The sequence below is a fragment of the Mesoplodon mirus genome (genome assembly GCF_964341445.2).
Source record: "Mesoplodon mirus genome assembly, chromosome: 8".
Taxonomy (NCBI): domain Eukaryota; kingdom Metazoa; phylum Chordata; class Mammalia; order Artiodactyla; family Ziphiidae; genus Mesoplodon; species Mesoplodon mirus.
The window spans coordinates 82167543-82187493 of NC_138984.1; the positions used below are offsets into that span (position 1 = coordinate 82167543).

The window sequence follows — 19951 nt, forward strand, 5'->3', positions numbered from 1 at the left end:
GTTAGATTGAAATCTTGTATACATGTATGTGTGTGTATATAAAACATACATCTACATAAAACTTCTAGAAGGTTTCCTTTACTGAAAATTGAATGTTTTTATGTATCCTGTTCTTTTTAGTTTGTCAAGTAAGTATTGTTGTTTATAGTACTAATATGTTTGATGGCCCAGTTGAGAGTACATCTTTTACATGTTCTTTTAATGGATCTTCAGCATTTTTGGATGCTGGGATATGGCTCTATAAATAACACTTTGGGGAAAGTAGAGGACAAAGTTTTAGTAGTGAAAACTGGCTTTACTTATTCATAAACCTCCCTCTTTGAAGTCAAATATTCCTACTTTCATATTAAGTATTTTTATTAAAAAATTATAAGTTTTGCTCTTTATAGCTAAATATGACCAAAGCATAATTGTTTTGAGCCCAGAAAGAGCTGAAATTAATTGAATGATAGTGCTTCTCTCAGAGATTTATACAACAAACCTGCATAATTCATGCATGTGAATATATTACAAATCTTGTCTCAAGAGAATTTCAAGCTAAGTGAGCCATTTTTATTCCATTAGATATGTATGTACATTTAAAAAAAATAATTAATTTATTTATTTGGCTGCATCAGGTCTTTGTTGCAGCGTGTAGGATCTTTTTAGCTGTGGAATGCAGGCTCTTAGTTGCAGCATGCGGGATCTAGTTCCCTGACCAGGGATCTAACCCAGGCATTGGGAGCGCAGAGTCTTAACCACTGGACCACTGGAAATCCTGTACATATTTTTATATATTGTACAGATACAGAGATAGATGAATAGACAGATGATTGATATGTAGATAGGTTGGTAGGTAAAACTTTTACTAAAACAGTACTGACAATGCCTAGCAAAATGCTATAGAGATAGTTGGTGCTCAGTAGCTATTGGTTGAATAAATAAATGTATAAGTGAAGCTATATACGATCACTCACATTTAGGGATGCAGTGATTTCAAAGGAAAAAGTTACTATCTTAATTTTTTTTCTGAATGTTTTGCATCATCAGTCTCTTAGGATCCAACAGTCCAACTAGGACACACTCATAGCTTCAGGCAGCATTACTACTGAACCAAGTAAAATTGTAGTCTTCACTTCCAAATATATTGAGTTATATGAAGAATCACGACTTACATTTGCCTTGATTCTTCTTTTCCCTTGATATTAAAAATAAGGATAAAGTATTGTCTTTTACTGTCATCATAAATACCTCAACTTAAGTTTTTGATGTCATAGTAATTCTGCTCAACACATTTCTACTGCTATTTCTTGGCAATACATCAGATTCACTAACTCAGTGAATAATAACAATTCACTAAAAAAAAGAACATACAGGGCCTCCCTGGTGGCGCAGTGGTTGAGAGTCCGCCTGCCGATGCAGGGGATGCGGGTTCGTGCCCCGGTCTGGGAGGATCCCATATGCCGCGGAGCGGCTGGGCCCGTGAGCCATGGCCGCTGGGCCTGCGCGTCCGGAGCCTGTGCTCCGCAGCGGGAGAGGCCGCAACAGTGAGAGGCCCGCCTACCGCAAAAAGAAAAAAAAAAAAAAAAAAAAAAAAAGAACATACAGACTAGTTTTTTTTTTTAGCACCATGATGATCTTTCTATAAAAAGACCACCTGAAAATAAATTTTCCTATTTTTCAATGTTCTTTACCTTTTTGTACATGTTTGTTACCTTTTTGTACGTGTTTGTTACCTTCGTGTATTTTTTGGTTTCTTGGTACAGGCTTCTCCTCCCTCTAATCATGTCAGCTGCTCTTCACAGCATCACAGCACTGCCCATATTCTTCCATAAATGTTCTGATCACTTGCAATGTTATCAAGAGAATTCTTCATATACTTTGTCAGTGATTGACATGTTATTGTTATATGCATCAGCTTCAGTAACTCCACCTACCAATCATAAAATGTTCAGTGTCAAAGATTGTCAGCCAAAATACCAAAAAATAAAATCATAGGATTATGTGGGGAAAAATAGAATTTTAATTTTTTTTTTTTTTTTTTTTTTTTTTGCGGTATGCGGGCCTCTCACTGTTGTGGCCTCTCCCGTTGCGGAGCACAGGCTCCGGATGCGCAGGCTCAGCGGCCATGGCTCACGGGCCCAGCCGCTCCGCGGCATATGGGATCCTCCCGGACCGGGGCACGAACCCGTATCCCCTGCATCGGCAGGCGGACTCTCAACCACTGCGCCACCAGGGAGGCCCCTAGAATTTTAATTTTTAAATTATAAAATTTTCACACTCCTGGGAAAAAAGTGACTATTTGCTCATGATATTACTATTGACTATTTGCTCATAATATTACTATTCACTCCTTGATATTTTGGGGGGCATCTACTCTCTACCAGGAAGCTAAACATTGGGATTTGAGGATGCATGAATTCAGTTAAAGGAAAGGGTCATATTATCAAATAATGAATGTGAAATGGATAGGTAGATAATAGAGTAAACTGCAGGAAACAGGGGGCAGTAAAATTGATGCATTGACACTGACATACCAAACTAGTGTAACAGTTACAGCTGTATTTAGTAATAGCACATAGTGCTGAAGTAGAAACTTATAACTTTAAACTAAATTTATGTATCCTTCTACTGTTTATGTTGTGTCATCTCCCACAAGAAAATATATTTAAAGATGATAGGCAGGTTTTTAAAAAAATGTCAACTTGGTGTTAAATACTCTATTAGAGAGTGATGGGAACAGTGACCAATACAATAAAAGAAGGAATACAATAAAAGAAGCAATAATAGGGAACTCTGTATAGAAAAGTCAGGAAAGGTTTCAAATAGAAAATAATTTTTGAGCCAAGACTCAGAAGTGTATAGTGAATGAGGAAAAGCCCTAACCTGAAGCTCCAATGCTAGGGACGTCAAATTTTATACTGTAAAGTTTTAAAGTAAATTTTTAAAATATAAAGAGAAAATTCAGGGCAAAAAGAAAACATGTTTGAATTCAAACATATCAAAATCTAGACAAACACAATATATCAACCACAAATTTTTATGCTCATCACTTAAAAGAAAGAACTGATTATTCTTTCAAACCTTGAATCAACTGACATTTTTGCTAACATAAATAGCACATTTTTGGTATTGTTTCTGTCTGTTTGACAACGATGCATATAACATTAATACATCATAACCCTTCCTAGTTTTATTAAGAATGAGGTTAGTGATGGGTAAAATTGCTGAATTACTGGTATTGAACATGAGCTGTTTTTTCCACTCCAGTGAGGCAGTAATCATCTACTCTTCTGCCAGTTTTTCATCACACTTTTTTCTACTGGGTATACTTCTAAGAGTCACAATAATAGTGAGTCACCATAAAAAGTCTGTCCTTTTCTTTCCTTACTCATTATGCTAGCATGAGTTTGCATTTTTATCAGTGGAAATGTACAATGTCTTTTCCTGTAATGATAATAACAGTGGCAAGTTGGGTAGGCAGAGTGTGAACTCTTTCCTGTGCTGGAGAAATCTCCATAGGAGAAGTGTACATCCATGAGAGACTTTTGTAATATACTTGACTAATCTATGAGCTGATATCAGATTGGCGTGAGCTATGCAAATATTATAACATTTTATGATCATGCCACATTTTCTCCTTTAGATTCCAAAATTAGACCACGTATATCATCTGTGTTTCTTTTCATGGATGAATGAGATTTAAAAAAAGAGTTTAAGTGTGATTTAGTAACTTACCCAAGATTATAGCATATCTAATATAAAGGAGGGAGTGAGTACTATCCCCATTCCTGACTTTGGTTAATCCACCTGTGAACAAAACTGCATTTTTCTTCTTGCAGCCCGATCTATATTTGAATTTAATTTTTAAGTACCAATTTCATGTGAATTTGCATATGGTATTCTGGCCGGAATTCTTTATTACATTTTATTTGTGTAATTTGACTTCTTCCTGAGCATTATGATGATCCATCCTTTTATCTAACCCTTCACTCTATAGACACCAGCAATTGGGAAGAATGAAAGTCAGATTTAAAATCCAACTCTACTAGTTGCATAATATGAAACACAGTAAATGATGGAAACAAAATCTTGGAATATTTTAAGACAGACGTTATGTAAACTGCAGAAAACAGGAGGCAGTAAAATTGATGCATTGACACTGACATACCAAACTAGTGTAGTAATTACAGCTGTATTTAGTAATAGCACATAGTGCTGAAGAAGAAACATAACTTTAAACTAAATTTATGTATCCTTCTACTGTTTATGTTGTGTCATCTCCCACAAGAAAATATATTTAAAGATGATAGGCAAGTTTTTTTTAAAATGTCAACTTGGTGTTAAATACTCCATTAGAGAGTGATGGGAAAAGTGACCAACTGAAAAGTATATGCCCCAAGTAAGACAGGTGGCCACTACTTTGTTCCAGCAAGCCACTGCCATGTTGGAATATGGCATATTGCCAGATCTTCAAAATTTTCAAACATAAGCAGAAATCTTGATTTTTTGGTAAGTTTTAATTAGTTCAAAACTTTTAAAAACATTGAGTGGGTCAAATAAGCTTGTCTCTGGGCCACAGCTTGTCATCTGAGCCTCTAGGCAGAGATGTGATTCTATAGTAATGATCATTGTGCCCTTCAATAAGGATCTTGATACTGGTCAGGTTCTCATGTCCTTTGCTCTTTCACTGTCTGTTTAATCAGTACTTCCTATTTCTCAGTGTGTCATAAGAAAGCCATAGAATATCCCCATTATATTCCTATAGATGGAAAGACTTGCCATAGTTGTAAACAGTTATTATGCAGAGTTGTTATTTGTGCCCATGCATTTTTTTCTATCTGTGGTCTTCAATGATGGTTATTGTTCCCTCCAGCCTAATGTTATTAATACCCTTAAATAAAACTTGATTATGCAAAACTTTTTATTATATAGAATTTTGATTTTTTGAACTTAAAGGAAAGAATATGAATTGTTTATTTTCTATACTCCCTCTTGAAAAAGTAAAGTACACATTTTGTTCATTGTTCTAACCCCAGGTTCTAGGACATTCTCAGGCCAATAGAAGGTTGAATGAAATTCATTTATTAATGGAAATTTGCTATTTTATTCATTCATTCATTAAGTAAACTTTTCCTTAGCATAAACTATGTGTCAAGCATGTTAATAAATATCTATTGATATATGTGGATCATTAACTAGGGCTAGAAACCCATTCTGCTTGGGAAAAGATTACACCGGCCTTTAATTTAATGAGATATAATTTATATTTTTCCAGCTTTATTGAGGTATAATTGAAAAAAATATAAGATATTTAAAGTGTACATAGCGATAATTTGATAGACATACACACTGTGAAAGGATTCCTCCCATCTAGTTAATTAACACACCCAATGAAATGTAATCTACATTTTAAAGTGCAAACCTACATTTTGGCTTCAATTCTCTGAAGGACTTTTGGGAGGGTATCAATTTTTTGTCTTAATTCTCCTTCCTAGATAGTGTAATAAGATCAGATAATACTGTATATCTCTAAGCAAATGTCTGACTGCCACTTGGTTAATCAGAAATTTAACCCTGTATACCAGATACCCCTGGGGGTAAGCCAGACACTACAAGTCCACTAGCAAGAAAAGAAAATCACAAGTCAAGATCTCATGAGTTAACTTTAAACTTATTCTTGGTTAAAGCTTTAGAATTTGATCCCTTAGAACTATTTAACTCCATGTTTTTTTTTAAACAAAATGTTAGTGCTCCTATTTGATTAATAGTAATAATACCCCTTTGCTCACTTGACTATTCCCTACTAAGACAAAAATTTTTAAATCCCATCTCAAAAACAGTATTTGTTAGTCATGTAGATATCAAGGGTAAAGTGAAATCCCAACTTCAAAGGTGTTCAAATAGGTGTGTTCTTGCAGAGTCATATGTCTATATCCTTATTTTTTGATGTTAAGATTTTTAGGGGCTTCCCTGGTGGCACAGTGGTTGAGAGTCTGCCTGCCAATGCAGGGGACACGGGTTCGTGCCCCGGTCCGGGAAGATCCCACATGCCACGGAGCAACTAGCCCCATGAGCCACAGTTACTGAGCCTGCGCGTCTGGAGCCTGTGCTCTGCAACGAGAGGCCGCGATAGTGAGAGACCCGCGCACCGCGATGAGGAGTGGCCCCCACTTGCCGCAACTAGAGAAAGCCCTCACACAGAAACGGAGAGCCAACACAGCCATAAATAAATAAATAAAAATTAAAAAAAAAAAAGAGTTTTAGCAGTATACCAGCTGCTTCACCATATCAATCAGTCAATCAATCAATCATATACTTGTGTCAGATCACATTCTGTAGTAACAGCAGGGCTGGATCACCAAAATTAATAGGAGTTTCAACCCTCCAGTTCAGCCAGGATCACTGTGCTAACTTAACCAAAATAAAAAGTAGCGCCATGTGTGAAGATAGAGACACACTAGCATAATATGGCCTATTTATATTGGTTATATTTAATGGTTATATTCTTCGATTGAACTCTGGATGTGTCATCAAACCAGAAGGCCACCTTGAAGATGGGAATGTCTTTCTGTAGAATGAAAATCTGGCTTATAAACAACAAAATATGTTTCTTTTTCATCAAGGGTTTTCATTTTCTTTTTGAGATTCATCTTTGTCATATTGGGTATGAGTTGCCTCATTAACATTTGTTGCTTTCTAAGGGTAGTAGGCAGAATAAAGGCTCCTGAAGATATCTATGTCTTAATCCTCAGAATTCGTGAATATGTTAAGTTACATGGCAAAGAAGAATTAAGGTTGCAGATGAAATTAGAGCTGTTAAGTAGCTGACCTTTTGACAGGGAAATAATCCTGAATACTCTGGATTAGTCCAGTGTAATCACAGTGGTCCTTAAAAGTGAAAGAGGGGATCCCAAGAGAAAATCAGAGAGGTGGCAGAGTGAGAAAAAGTTCAACTTGATGGAGGATGGGGGCCATGAGCCAATGAAAGTGGGCAGTCTCTAGAACTGCAAGAGGCAATAGAATGGATTCTCTCCTAGAGCCTACAGAAAGGAATGCATGCCTTCTGACACCTGCCAACACTCAGTAAGACCCATTCAGGGCTTCTGACCTACAGAACTGTAAGATATTAACTTTGTGGTAATTGTTACAACAGCCAAGTAAACAATATACTGAGGAAACAGTTTTTTTTCAGAAGCGTCTGTCACTGAAATTGCATTAATAAAATAAAAGTTAAAATTTTCAGAATTTTCTTACGGCATTGTCCATTCATTCATTCATTCATTCATTCATCCATTCATTTTCAGGAGGTAATCCGTAGCAGCCAGGTCGACATTGCAGGACACAGCCAGGAAATGGAAAGAAATGAACAAGAAACTTCCAAAGCACACAAAATTGATGTGCTTGGAACAGAAATGGTAACTATTTAGAAAAACAACACTTTCCACACAGTTTGCAGAACTGTGTGGAAATTCTGACCTTGTTATAAACAGTTGCTTTTATTGTCCTTTTATATATTTAATATCAATACACATCAGTGTCTCTTTCCATACTTTGGGGTTGGTATTCTTTGAAAAATAAAATGGGCACCCTAAAAATATAAGTGCACTTTAGGTGTCAATTCATATTTGTTCTGTTATAGCATGAACCCATGCATTAAAATAAATGACCAAAGTGTAATCAATGTGTGCTGAAGTCTTGGATGAAAATCACGGTGCAATGAAGAATATGTGTGCAATACTGAAATAACTGACTTCTTAAAAACAATTATTTATTTAAAATTATCTTTAAACACAGGTCTCTCATCTTGAAAAACACACTGAGGAAATAAATCAAGCTTCTCCACTCCATCAATATGTTCAAGAAACAGGTAAGAATCTAGTATTATTTCACCCCAATATATCTTTTTCCTATTGATGTTTCTGTGTTTGAATGGAGGACTTCCAAATCACAAACCTTCCCACTAAAAAAATTTAGTAACTATGACTTATGATCCCAAAGGGGACAGAGTAGTATTTCTATATATAATTAGGTTCTGCCTGTGGTACGAGATGCAATAAGCTTCTAAAATTGTTCATTGCCCTTCAGCCTTACGATGTATTCATCCAAAACGCCTAGAAGGTGATAAGCCAGCCACCTCTGAATTGCATTTTGCTCAGGGATCCAGAATAAAACTTGATGTTATCAAGCTCCCTGAGAACAGAAAAGTTATCTAGATTGTGTTACTTTTAATAACAAAGTTAAGCACGTTTAAGTCTAATTCTCCAACCCACAGATATGAGATTAGACTACAGGCAAACCTGTGCAAGTTTGCATAAGATGGGTACAGGGTGTCTTGCCTATAAAAGCAGAATGAGAAGTTTTGCTGTCCCAAAGTGCTAAAAGGGTAGATTTAAGCCAACTGTGACCCAAACATTATTTGACTATATCTGAATTTGGTTTTATTTTAGTTTTGCTTAAAGAAGTAGATCTTCCTTTTCTGTTCTTCTACTGTTCTTTTCTTGTTTTATAACTTTTATTATTCTTTTTGAGCACAACAGCAAAACATGCTTGTAGAAAATTTGGAAAATACATACAATTAAAATAAACAGCACTTTCATTACTTATGACTTTCCATCCAGAGATAATCACCACCATTTTTCCTCCTATATTTCTTGACATATACTAACTTATGTAATGAAATACTGCCATATGTATACATTTATATCCTGAATATTTTTACTTAACTTACATTATGAGAAGTTTTCCATAGCATTATTATGTCTTCTCAAACATCATGTTTATTAGTTACATAATATCCCTGGTGTTGTTTTCTGTTTGTAGTCATAGATACACCTGAGGATGAAGAGATTCCAAAGGTTTCAACTAAGTTTTTAAAAGAACAATTTGAAAAGTCTGCCCAGGAAAAGGTCCTTCATTCTGACAAAGAGACAACCCCAACCAAGCAGATTAAGGTAAGATAATTTCTCTGCACAGAGACATATTAAGTGTAAAACCAGATGTAAATACATAACATTTTCAAATTATTGAATGTTTGAGGTGGTTTTTCAACAACAACAAAAAATATCCAGAGCCAGTGCTTATTCTGTTCCATAAGAAGAATATTATTCTATATGAGAAAAGCAGTAGAACGAAAACTTTTCTCACTAGAGAAAATTAGGGAAGAAAAAATTATGTATGCACTAAAGTTTAATAACTAACATTAAAGTAATAAAGCCAATTTTAAAATGTCAGCTACTTTGTTCTGTTTAAAATTCCAAGGAAAACAAAACAACCCTCAAAAGTCCTTTAAGACTTTTATTGTTTCCCTCTAGATTACTCTGCATAGCACATTACGTAAAGGAGGAAAAATAATCAAGATTACGTGTAAAAGTTAAAATACTGAGTTGTTGATGTTTTGAATAGAGAATGTAACTCTAAAAAGTGAAAATAGATTATAGGTAAGATAGTAACAAATACTGACTGTTGCTCCTAAGTAGGTCTCTAAATGGAGTATACCACTCGTTGTTCCCAGTGCAGATGTCATAGCAGGTGGACAGGTGAAGGGCAGTGCCTAAAAAGTCTCTACCACTACACTCATCTTTATAAGATTTGATTTTCTCTCCCTTAAAGATTGAAAATGAATATGAAGAGACTTTAAAGCCATCATCAATTGTGGGTACCTCTTCCACTTCTTACACTTCAACCAGCCAGAGGAAGGAAACATCAACCACAAGATACAGTGACCACAGTGCCACTTCCTCAACTCTGGCACAAGTTAATGCCACTTCTTCAGAAAAGGCAGAAGAATTTCCTCCTCCCCCACCTGACATACTTCAAACTCCAATAGATGTGACAGCATTTTCCCAGTCCCCTGAACTCCCCAGCCCTCCTAGAATACCACCAGTCCCCAAAGAATTATATTCCAAGCAAAGAAATTTGTATGAATTAAACCGTTTATATAAACACATCCATCCTGAGTTAAGAAAAAACTTAGAAAAAGATTATATCAGTGAGGTTTCTGAGATTGTTTCTCGTCAAGTGAACCTGGGGAGCTCAGTTTCAGCAGATGTGCAACAAGCCCGGTATGTTTTTGAAAATACAAATGACAGTTCTCAAAAAGGTCTGAACTCAGAAAGAGAACACTTGGAGTGGGATGAAATTCTGAAGGGAGAGGTGCAGTCCATGAGATGGATCTTTGAGAATCAGCCATTAGATTCCATTAACAATGGCTCTCCAGATGAAGATAACATCTCCAAGGGCATTGCTGATCGAGAAATCATTGCTGGTGGTGATGTGAGATATACAACATGGATGTTTGAAACCCAACCCATCGATACTCTGGGGGATCATTCTTCTGGCACTGAAGAAAATGCTGAGAAAATTCCTGAGCTAGCCAGAGGAGATGTCTGCACAGCCCGGTGGATGTTTGAAACAAAGCCATTAGACTCAATGCATAAAATGCATCAAAATCAAGAAGAATCAATAGTAACTGCCATAAAGGACATAACCGGGGGGGATGTCAAGACTGTGAGATACATGTTTGAAACTCAACATCTGGATCAACTTAGACACCTTCACTCAGTAGATGAGGTGCACCTACTGCAACTCAGGTCTGAGCTCAAAGAAATTAAGGGAAATGTTAAGAGAAGTATAAAATGTTTTGAAACTCAACCATTGTATGTTATTAGAGATGGTTCAGGTCAAATGCTAGAGATTAAAACCGTTCACAGAGAAGATGTTGAAAAGGGGGATGTGAGAAGAGCACGTTGGATGTTTGAAACACAGCCCTTAGACACAATTAACGAGAATATAACAGAAATTAAAGTCATCAGAGGAATATCCATGGAAGAAAATGTCAAAGGTGGGGTGAGTAGGGCAAAGTGGTTATTTGAAACTCAACCTTTGGAGAAAATCAAAGAAGAGTCAGAAGAGGTCATCACTGAAAAGGAAACAGTAATAGGTACAGATGTCTCTAGAAAGTGTTGGATGTTTGAAACACAGCCATTAGATATTCTAAAAGAAGTTCCTGATGCGGACCCTCTAAGGTCTGAAGAGATAATAGGGGGTGATGTACAAACTACTAAGCGTTTATTTGAAACACTTCCAATAAAGGCTTTAAAAGATAGCCCTGATGTTGGAAAACTTCAAAAAATTACTACTTCTGAAGAAGAAAAGGGGGATGTTAGGCACCAGAAATGGATTTTTGAAACCCAACCTCTGGAAGAGATTAGAGAAGATAAAAAAGAGTACATACGAACAGTGAAACTTGAAGAAGTTGACAGAGGAGATGTAAGGAATTACACACGTATCTTTGAATCAAACAACTTAATTAAATTTGATGCATCGGATAAAATAGAGGTGGAAGGAGTCACAAGAGGTGCTGTAGAGTTAAATAAATCACTCTTTGAAACAACACCATTGTATGCCATTCAAGATCACCTTGGAAAATATCATCAAGTAAAGACAGTCCAGCAAGAAGAAATCCTAAGAGGGGATGTAAGAAGCTGTAGGTGGCTTTTTGAAACAAGACCCATTGACCAGTTTGATGAAAGCATTCATAAATTTCAGATAATTAGAGGAATATCTGCTCAAGAAATACAGACTGGGAACGTGAAATCTGCTAAATGGCTGTTTGAAACCCAACCTCTTGATTCGATTAAATATTTTAGTAATATGGAAGAAGTAGAAAGTAAATCTGAACAGGCTACAGATATTATTAAAGGGGATGTCAAAACCTGTAGATGGCTTTTTGAAACCCAGCCAATGGAGTCTCTTTATGAAAAAGTTTCATTAATGACTGACAGTGAAGAAATTCATAAGGGAGATGTCAAAGCCTGTACTTGGCTCTTTGAAACTCAGTCACTTGATTCCATAAAAGATGACTCCGAAGCAACAGTCAAATTGCAAACTGTAAAACAGGAGGAAATCCATGGTGGGGATGTTCGTACAGCATGCTTTCTTTTTGAGACAGAAAATTTGGACAGCATAAAAGGAGAAGAAGGAAAGGAAATCAAGGCCGTGGAAATGGATATCCAAGCTGGGGATGTCTCCAGCCTGCGGCATAAATTTGAAAGTCAGTCCTTAGATTCTATAAGTTCCAGTTCAGAGGAAGTTTTGAAAAAGATCAAAACCCTAAAGACTGAAGATATTCAGAAAGGCAATGTTTTAAATTGCAGGTGGCTTTTTGAAAACCAACCAATTGATATGATAAAAGAAAGCCAAGAAGGTGATAAATTAGTTAAGACAGTGACAGACATACAAGGTGGAGATGTAAGAAAGGGGTGCTTTATTTTTGAGACTTTTTCTTTAGATGAGATTAAAGAAGAATCTGACTATATTAGCACCAAGAAAGCAATGACTGAAGAAGCAATAAAGGGTGACGTAAAAAGCTACAGAATGCTCTTTGAAACCCAGCCACTCTATGCAATTCAAGATGGAGAAGGGTTTTATCATGAAGTGACAACAGTTAAAAAGGAAGAGGTAATTCATGGAGATGTACGAGGGACAAGGTGGCTTTTTGAAACGAAACCATTAGACTCCATTAATGAATCAGAGACTGTGTATGTTATTAAATCTGTCACACAAGAAGACATTCAGAAGGGAGATGTTAGTTCTGTCAGATACAGATTTGAAACCCAGCCACTGGATCAGATTGCAAAAGAACCACATGATATTGTGCCCACTGTAGACTGTATTCAAGGTGGGGATGTAAAGACAAGTAAACAATTTTTTGAGTCTGAAAATTTGGATAAGAAGACTTATGTAAGAACAGTAAGTGTCAATGAAATACAAAAGGGCAATGTTAAAACATCTACTTGGCTATTTGAGACCCACACTCTAGATGAGCTGAGAGGAGAAGGGTCAGGATATGAAAATATCAAAACAGTCACCCAGGAAGATATGCAGAAAGGTGATGTGAAGCAGGCAGTATGGCTTTTTGAAAATCAAACTTTAGATTCTATTAAGGAAGCAGATGAAAGCATCACAAAAATCACCAAGGAAGAAATCCCTCCTTCTGATGTCAAGACAACTACATGGCTCTTTGAAACTACACCCCTTCATGAATTTACTGAAAATAGGGTAGAAAAGGTGGAAGTTATTGGCAAGAGAATTAAAGAAACCTTAGAAGAACTCTACTCTCAAAAAGTTATTGAGGCTCCTGGAATCATCATTGAAGCTGATGAAGTTGGGGATGTTCGAATGGCAAAATACAAGCTCCTGAATCAAGCCTCTCCTGAGATACAGAAAGAAGAAATCCTCAGGGTTGATCTCAGAAGTATAATGGTGAAGCTACTTTCCAAAAGAGACTGTAAGAAAAGAGAGATTTGGGTTAGTGAAGAAGAGAAGGGAAACGTTAATTTGACCAAAACTCAATTATTAAACAGATCAACAGAATTTCATGCTGAAAAAGAAGAGATAGTGAGTGGTGATGTCCAACAAGCAATAAAAAACCTGTTCTCTGAGGAAGGATCTGTAAAGAAAGGCATTTTGATTCAGGAAGATGAAAGAGGAGATGTTCACATGACTATCTATTGTCTTCTTCATGAAAATGCTGGTGACACAATTAAGCGTGAAGAAGTAATAGGGGGTGATGTAAAACGTACCATTCATAATTTGCTATCTTCCATATCAAACAATAAAACATCTGAAAGGGCTAAAATCGATGCCTCTGAGAGGGGAAATGTCCAGTTTTTTACAACATGCATAGAAACTGGAGCTTTGGATTATCTCAGACAGCTCCAGACATGGTCAAATGAAACACTAACAGCTAGGAAACAAGAAAAAGAGGAAGATATAATTGGTGGCGATGTAGAAGGAACAAAACTGTTATTAAAGAAAAGGCAATCTCAGGTTGAACGTACTGTTAATGAAACTGACATCATCCCAGGAGATGTGCATAATACAGTTAAGGTTTTTCTGACAGAGCCTCAGAGTACATCTTGTAAGTTACCCAAAGAAGAAATCATAAAAGGTGATTTGAAGTCAACCCTAAATTCCCTGAGCCAGGCCATAAGTCAGAAAACAGTGGCTAAAACAGAAGAAATTATAAAAGGTGACATGCTGGCCACACTCAAGTCACTTAAGGAATCAAGTCAAAAATGGAAAGAATCTAAACAGCCTGATGTCATCCCTGGGGATATAGAGAAAGCTACTGAATGCCTTGAAAAGACTGCAAACACAAGGATGGAAATCCTGAAAAAGGAGCTTATCCGAGATGACCTTGAAGCATCATTAAGGAATCTAAAAGAAGCACAAAGAGCTTTCAAAGAGGTAAATAAAAAAAGTGTAATCAAAGAAGATGTGCAATCTGTGATGGTAGGATCTGAGAAAGAGCAGAAAACTGAGAATCATCAGGTGGCTGTCAAGAGGGACAAAAAAAGCGTTCTTCAGCCAAGACCAGGACCATTTGAGCCGGCAGCCAGGTGGCGGGGGGGAACAGACGTTCTTAATCAAACTATAGACAAATCTTGTCATGGGGATTTAAGAGAAGAAAGAACTGAGGTTAATCTTCCAAAAGCCCCCAAGGGCACTGTAAAGATTGTCATAGATCGTGAACAAAACAATGATGCTCTTGAGAAAAACCTTAGAAGGCTATCTAATTCACACCACAAAGCTATTAAAAATGTGTTGGAATCAGGAGACAGAATGGGTATCTGGACTGATAACACAACAGAGCAACATCTTAGAGATGAACATGTGAGTGGACAACTGACTTCAACTGTGTCAGTTAGGGAACATCTAAAAACCAAGGAATCAGAGACAGTGAGAGAACAGAAGAAGGATGCTGTCTTTACCCAATCTATTGATAAAACAATTGGAAAGCAACAGACTGAAACTTGTGAATTGAGGAATGACCACCAGAAGATTGAGGCTTTCCCTGACAAGAGTCCTAAAAATACCAAAAACACTAAAACATCAACAGATACACAAAGCTCTAAGCCCAGTTTAACCCAGGGTCCAGTCAACAAGATGGCTAAAGAAACATGTGAAGTTTCAGAGGACTTTCAGAAGCAGACTCTGTTAAAGCAAGAAATGCAATATCCTAATAAAGATATAAAGAAAAAGAACGTGACCCCTCAACCAGTGTGGCAGACTTTGCCTGTGGATCAAGACATGTCAAATGTAACAGAAGTGAAAGTCTCCCCAAAAAGCCACAATAAATTTAAGGCAACTGACAAAAAGCAGACTGATATTCATCTGAGAAGCCAGGACTTTCTAATGAAGACAAATACTTCCAAAGACTTAAAAATGGCAATGGAAATGTCCTTTAATCCAATCAACTGTAACCCTGAAAATAATGCAAAAGAAAGTGAGTTCCCTCTTCCACCTCCATCTCCACCTCCTCCTCTACCTTCCAATTCATCAGCTGAAATTGAATTTCCTCTTCCTCCTCCACCTCCTTTCATGATGTTGCCTGAAAAAAATGCGTTTCTTCCCTCACTGTCCACAGAGAAGATAAAGGCTGAATTTGAGAATTTCCCAGGCCTCCCTCTTCCTCCACCACCAGAAGATGAGAAATTTGAAAGAGAATGTCTAGCAATGTTTCCACCACCTCCCCCTCCGCCAGCTCCATCTCTAAAACCAGCACATCTCCTTTCCTCATCTGTTCAAGAAAAGCACAGTGGGGCATTCATACAATATTCCCAAGAAGAAGCCTCAAGCTCTCAGGCTAAAATCATAACAGGAAAATCTGGAGGACGTTTGCCACCTCCCACACTCCCCAAACCCAAATTTCCCAAGCAGATAGAAGATAAGAAGAATCATAGTTCCCCAAAAGTTGAATTGGAAAATTCACCGCCAGATATAGAATGTAAACTTACTCCCTCAAAGGATCAGAAAAGAGTAATAATGGCAAGTAGCAGTGAACACATAGAGACAAAGCAGAACGTATCTAGAAAAAGTCTTGATAAAAGAAAACAATTATCTATGGACTCTACAAGGTCTCTCTCACAAACAGTTCCAGAAACTTCACCACCCAAGGAAAAACTGATAGCACCTCTCATAAAATCTCATTCATTTCCAGCAGGTTCAGGACAGCAAAGTCCAAAACCTTATATGAGAAAATTTAAGACGCCTTTAATGATTGCTGAAGAAAAATACAGACAACAAAGAGAAGAACTTGAAAAACAGAAAAAACAGGAGAGTTCTTGCTACAACCTAATCAAAACAGAAAGCCAAAATCAAAATGTATCAGAGTTGAAAAAGGAAGTGTTGTTACAAAAAACAAAGGAGGGGGTCCCCCTAGCTGGAATGGATTCAGGGGTCACTGTGACCCAAACCAACCCAGTCTCTCAAAGTCTTTCTCAAGTACTAGGAGTGTGTCCTGATAACCAGCTTTCCACAACACCAGCAGTGACATTCACTGCCAAGAGGCTCCAACGTGTTCCAGCAGCCTCAGAAGACAAAGATACCGTGAAAAAGGAAGTTTTGCAGAGCTCAAGGGACATGAGCCAATCTAAATCAGCTCGTGAAATTAAACAGAGTCACCAAGAATGTAGGACAGAGCAAACACAACAGAAGAAGTATCTGGAGCAGTTGCACTTGCCCCAAAGCAAACCAGTTTCCCCCAGTTTCAAAGTTAAAACCATCAAGCTTCCAACTCTAGACCATAAGTTAAATGAAACAAACCACAGCTATGAAAGCCATGAAAAGCAAGCTGAAGTTGATGTTCAAACCATTACCAAACAACAGTACCAGGAAACCGAGAAAACAGAAGCAAGGACTGAATGTAGCAATAAGCAATTGGTGGCTGACAAATATTATCAGTTACCTACGAAGGAGAAGACAGTAACAGTAAAAATGCCTACAGAATCCACAGAGAAAAGCCATGAAAGTAAGCTCAATATAGTTCATGAGAAGCAAAAAGAATTTGGAGAATCTGAGAGTGGGAAACTTCCAGGAAGTGAAGAAACAATTCAGGGACCACCAATGATTGGTCCAAAGAAAGAAAAACTCGTAGTTGAAAGAAAACAAGAACATTTGAATAAATCAGCCCAGAAGGTAGTCAAACAAAAGGTTACTGATGCTCATCTTGATTCACAGACTCAGAATTTTCAGCAAACATATATACAGACTTCTGAAAGTCAAGGTGAACATAAAAAATTGCCCCAGGCATGTAATAATCTGCAGGAAGAAAAATGTCTTGGCGTCAAGGGCATACAACAGAAACAAGTCTTTTCTAACACTAAAGATTCAAAGCAAGAGATTACACAGGACAAATCGTTATTTTCCTCTATGAGAGAATCCCAGCAGGATGATGGAAAATGTGCTGTAAATATATTGGGATTCTTGAGAAAACGTGAAGAACTACAACAGATTTTGTCTAGGGTAAAAGAGTTTGAAGCAGAGCCAGATAAAAATGGCCTTAAAACATTTCAGATGCTCTTAAATATTATTCCAGTATGGCTACTAAGTGAAGAAAAAAGAGAATATGGAGTTCGCATTGCTATGGAGAATAACAGAGAAAAAATCAAAGAAGAAATAATGCACATTAAAACTCAGGCAGAGGATATGCTTGTGTCCTGTGAAAATATAATTCAAAGAGCCATGATATCCTCTAAAGCAGGAAAGCAGAGAAATAAAGCTACTAATGTTAATGAAACATTATCTAAAGTGTCTAATGCTGATGTCAGCTATAATAAAAACACTGAGCGGAAAGAAAATACAATTGTAGAAAAAACAGAGCACCACCAAGTAGCAACTCATCAGGAAGGAACTGCTCAGCATCATGTGAAAACCCATCAGGAAATTAAACTAGTTGATGCCAAGGCTTCTCCTCCCTCTTTAAAAACACGCCCGCCATCACCAACTTTTATAACAATCGAGTCTACTGCACGGCAAACAGAAACCTCTGCTAAGGATGAGCTTTCCCAGTCCCTTCAAAAGGACAGTTTTGCTGAACCATCACCAAGACCTGTGTCACAACCATCTAGAATTCTCAGAGCAAATACCTCCCCATCTCCACCCAAGAGTCACTCTGAACAGCTTGTCAAACTCAAAGACACCACTGCGAAGCTATCCAGGGGGACCATCCCAGGTTCATCCATAACCCCGGTTCCCATTGTAGAGAAGAGGTCTGAGATCATCACATCTCCTGCAACACTTCGTCGTCAAATTAAGATAGAGGCTCGTGGTAGGGACTCTCCACCTACAATCACAATACCTATAAGTGTAAATCACGCTGATAGTGGTTCCTTCAGAGAATCCGTGGAAGCTCAAGAGGAAGAAAGGAAAGTAGGGAAAAGGGCGACTTACGTTCACAAAGATGGAGTAAATTCCACTAAGCGCCTAGTGCCAGATACTGTGAGTTTTGACGCAGTCGAAATCATCCGCAAAGTCGAAAAACCTCACCTATCAGAGCACATGCAGAGGTATGAAGCCAACAACCGGACTGCTCAAATGGCTGAAAATGTCATGAGTGACCATGAAAATGAAATAAACAGATGGTTCAGGGGATTTGAGGATGGCCTAGGTTTTGACGCAAAGTCAAATAGAAGAGTTAATGCAAATGGAGAAGCAAACCATAATATAAAACAAGAAAGTCGTACATTTTGTAAGGAGGAATTTGGATTAACATCTTTAGAAAGCGCTAGCTTTACCGGCTTTTCTCACAGTCATCCTAGAGAGCTGCAAGAAACGATGCCTGTTAAGCCGCCCAGCATCTGCTCTGAAACAAGATCTCTAAGTGAAGTTTTCTCAGGTGTGGATGCATTTGAGAGTCAAGTTGTTGGGTCGAAGATGATGGTCTCTTCATCACAAGGCTCAGAAGCTGGCAGATCCGGCTTTGACTTCAAGCACGCCCCACCAACCTATGAGGATGTCATCGCTGGCCATATTTTAGATGTTTCTGATTCACCTAAAGAACTCAGGAGGAATTTTCAACAGACGTGGCAGGAGACTGAAAGAGTTTTTAAAAACCTGGGATATGCAACCTCAGATGCTTCTGCAACTGAGATGAAAACCACCTTCCAAGAGGAATCTGCATTTATAAGTGGTAAATGAGCTTGCAAAGAGTGAAGTAAGATTAACCCATTTAAAGGCACCTGTTCCATAACTAAGACGATTTGCAGATAAAAGAGTACCTGGAAAGTACTAAACAACATAACCTAAAACTAACAGCTTTCCCTGGTTGTTGATATCCTTCCCTTTACAATGCTTGCTTTTACTACTTTCTCTTTGCAAAGGAATTTAATATGATTCACCAACACTGTGTGAGAGTAACAAATACTACTATATAGATTATTGAGACCTGTGTTTGTCAACGTAAATAAGGCTTTGGATAAAGCAGCAGGTATAATAATATTTGTTATTGTGATAGTATTAACTATTATATGGAACTATATATTTATTAATCATTGTATACCATTAGCACATTATGAATATTTCTTATGAAAAGTTATTATTTCAACCACTTGTTGAAGACAATATTAAATAATATTCCTTGACCTACTATTGACGGATTTTTAACTGTCAGACTTAAGTGGTGTTTGAGCTTGAATTCAACACAGCCTGTTAATAATGCAAGAAACAATTTACACTCTTCATATGTGTTTTAAGGATTTTTATTGATTGGGATCTCTGACAAAAGTGTAGATATGGAATTAGACCTTTTGTATATAAATTATTGTTACTGAGTTGGATGGAATTAGCTTTCTCTACTGCCACTGTTTTTTTTTCTATAAATGATTTTTTTCACCTTTTTAAAACCCCAAATTATAGCTCAGTTGGCCTCATTCACAGATGAACATGGACAATAATTTTAAAATATGATTATATTTGGAAGGAGGGAGATTTAAAACATATGAACTCAGTACAAAATTTTTAACGTCAGAGAACAGCTCATTTCTTTATATTATCCTGCTTTTTACAATTAATGAGGCTTTACAATAAAAATACTTGACATAATTAATGTAGTGCATTCTTTTGGACAGATTGAAATAGCAAGTTTAAGAATAAAAACTGCTGAAACTAATAATTCTGCCTCTATCAT

The 19951-nt window shown here is 37.1% G+C and overlaps 1 protein-coding gene across 2 annotated transcripts in view; it reads left to right on the forward strand.

Annotated features, from left to right (window-relative positions):
- The window catches only part of XIRP2 (xin actin binding repeat containing 2), a gene marked incomplete at both ends in the record, with an annotated part of 301350 nt that overhangs the window by 273908 nt on the left and 7491 nt on the right, over positions 1 to 19951 (forward strand). Inside the window, 4 exons of one of the 2 annotated variants that reach the window (XM_082629890.1) lie at positions 7287 to 7397; positions 7777 to 7849; positions 8803 to 8933; positions 9592 to 18955. In XM_082629890.1, the coding sequence (XP_082486016.1) occupies positions 7287 to 7397; positions 7777 to 7849; positions 8803 to 8933; positions 9592 to 18955 (9679 nt within the window). The remainder of the gene's footprint in view (positions 1 to 7286; positions 7398 to 7776; positions 7850 to 8802; positions 8934 to 9591; positions 18956 to 19951) is intronic. The other variant, XM_082629891.1, reaches the window with a different exon arrangement.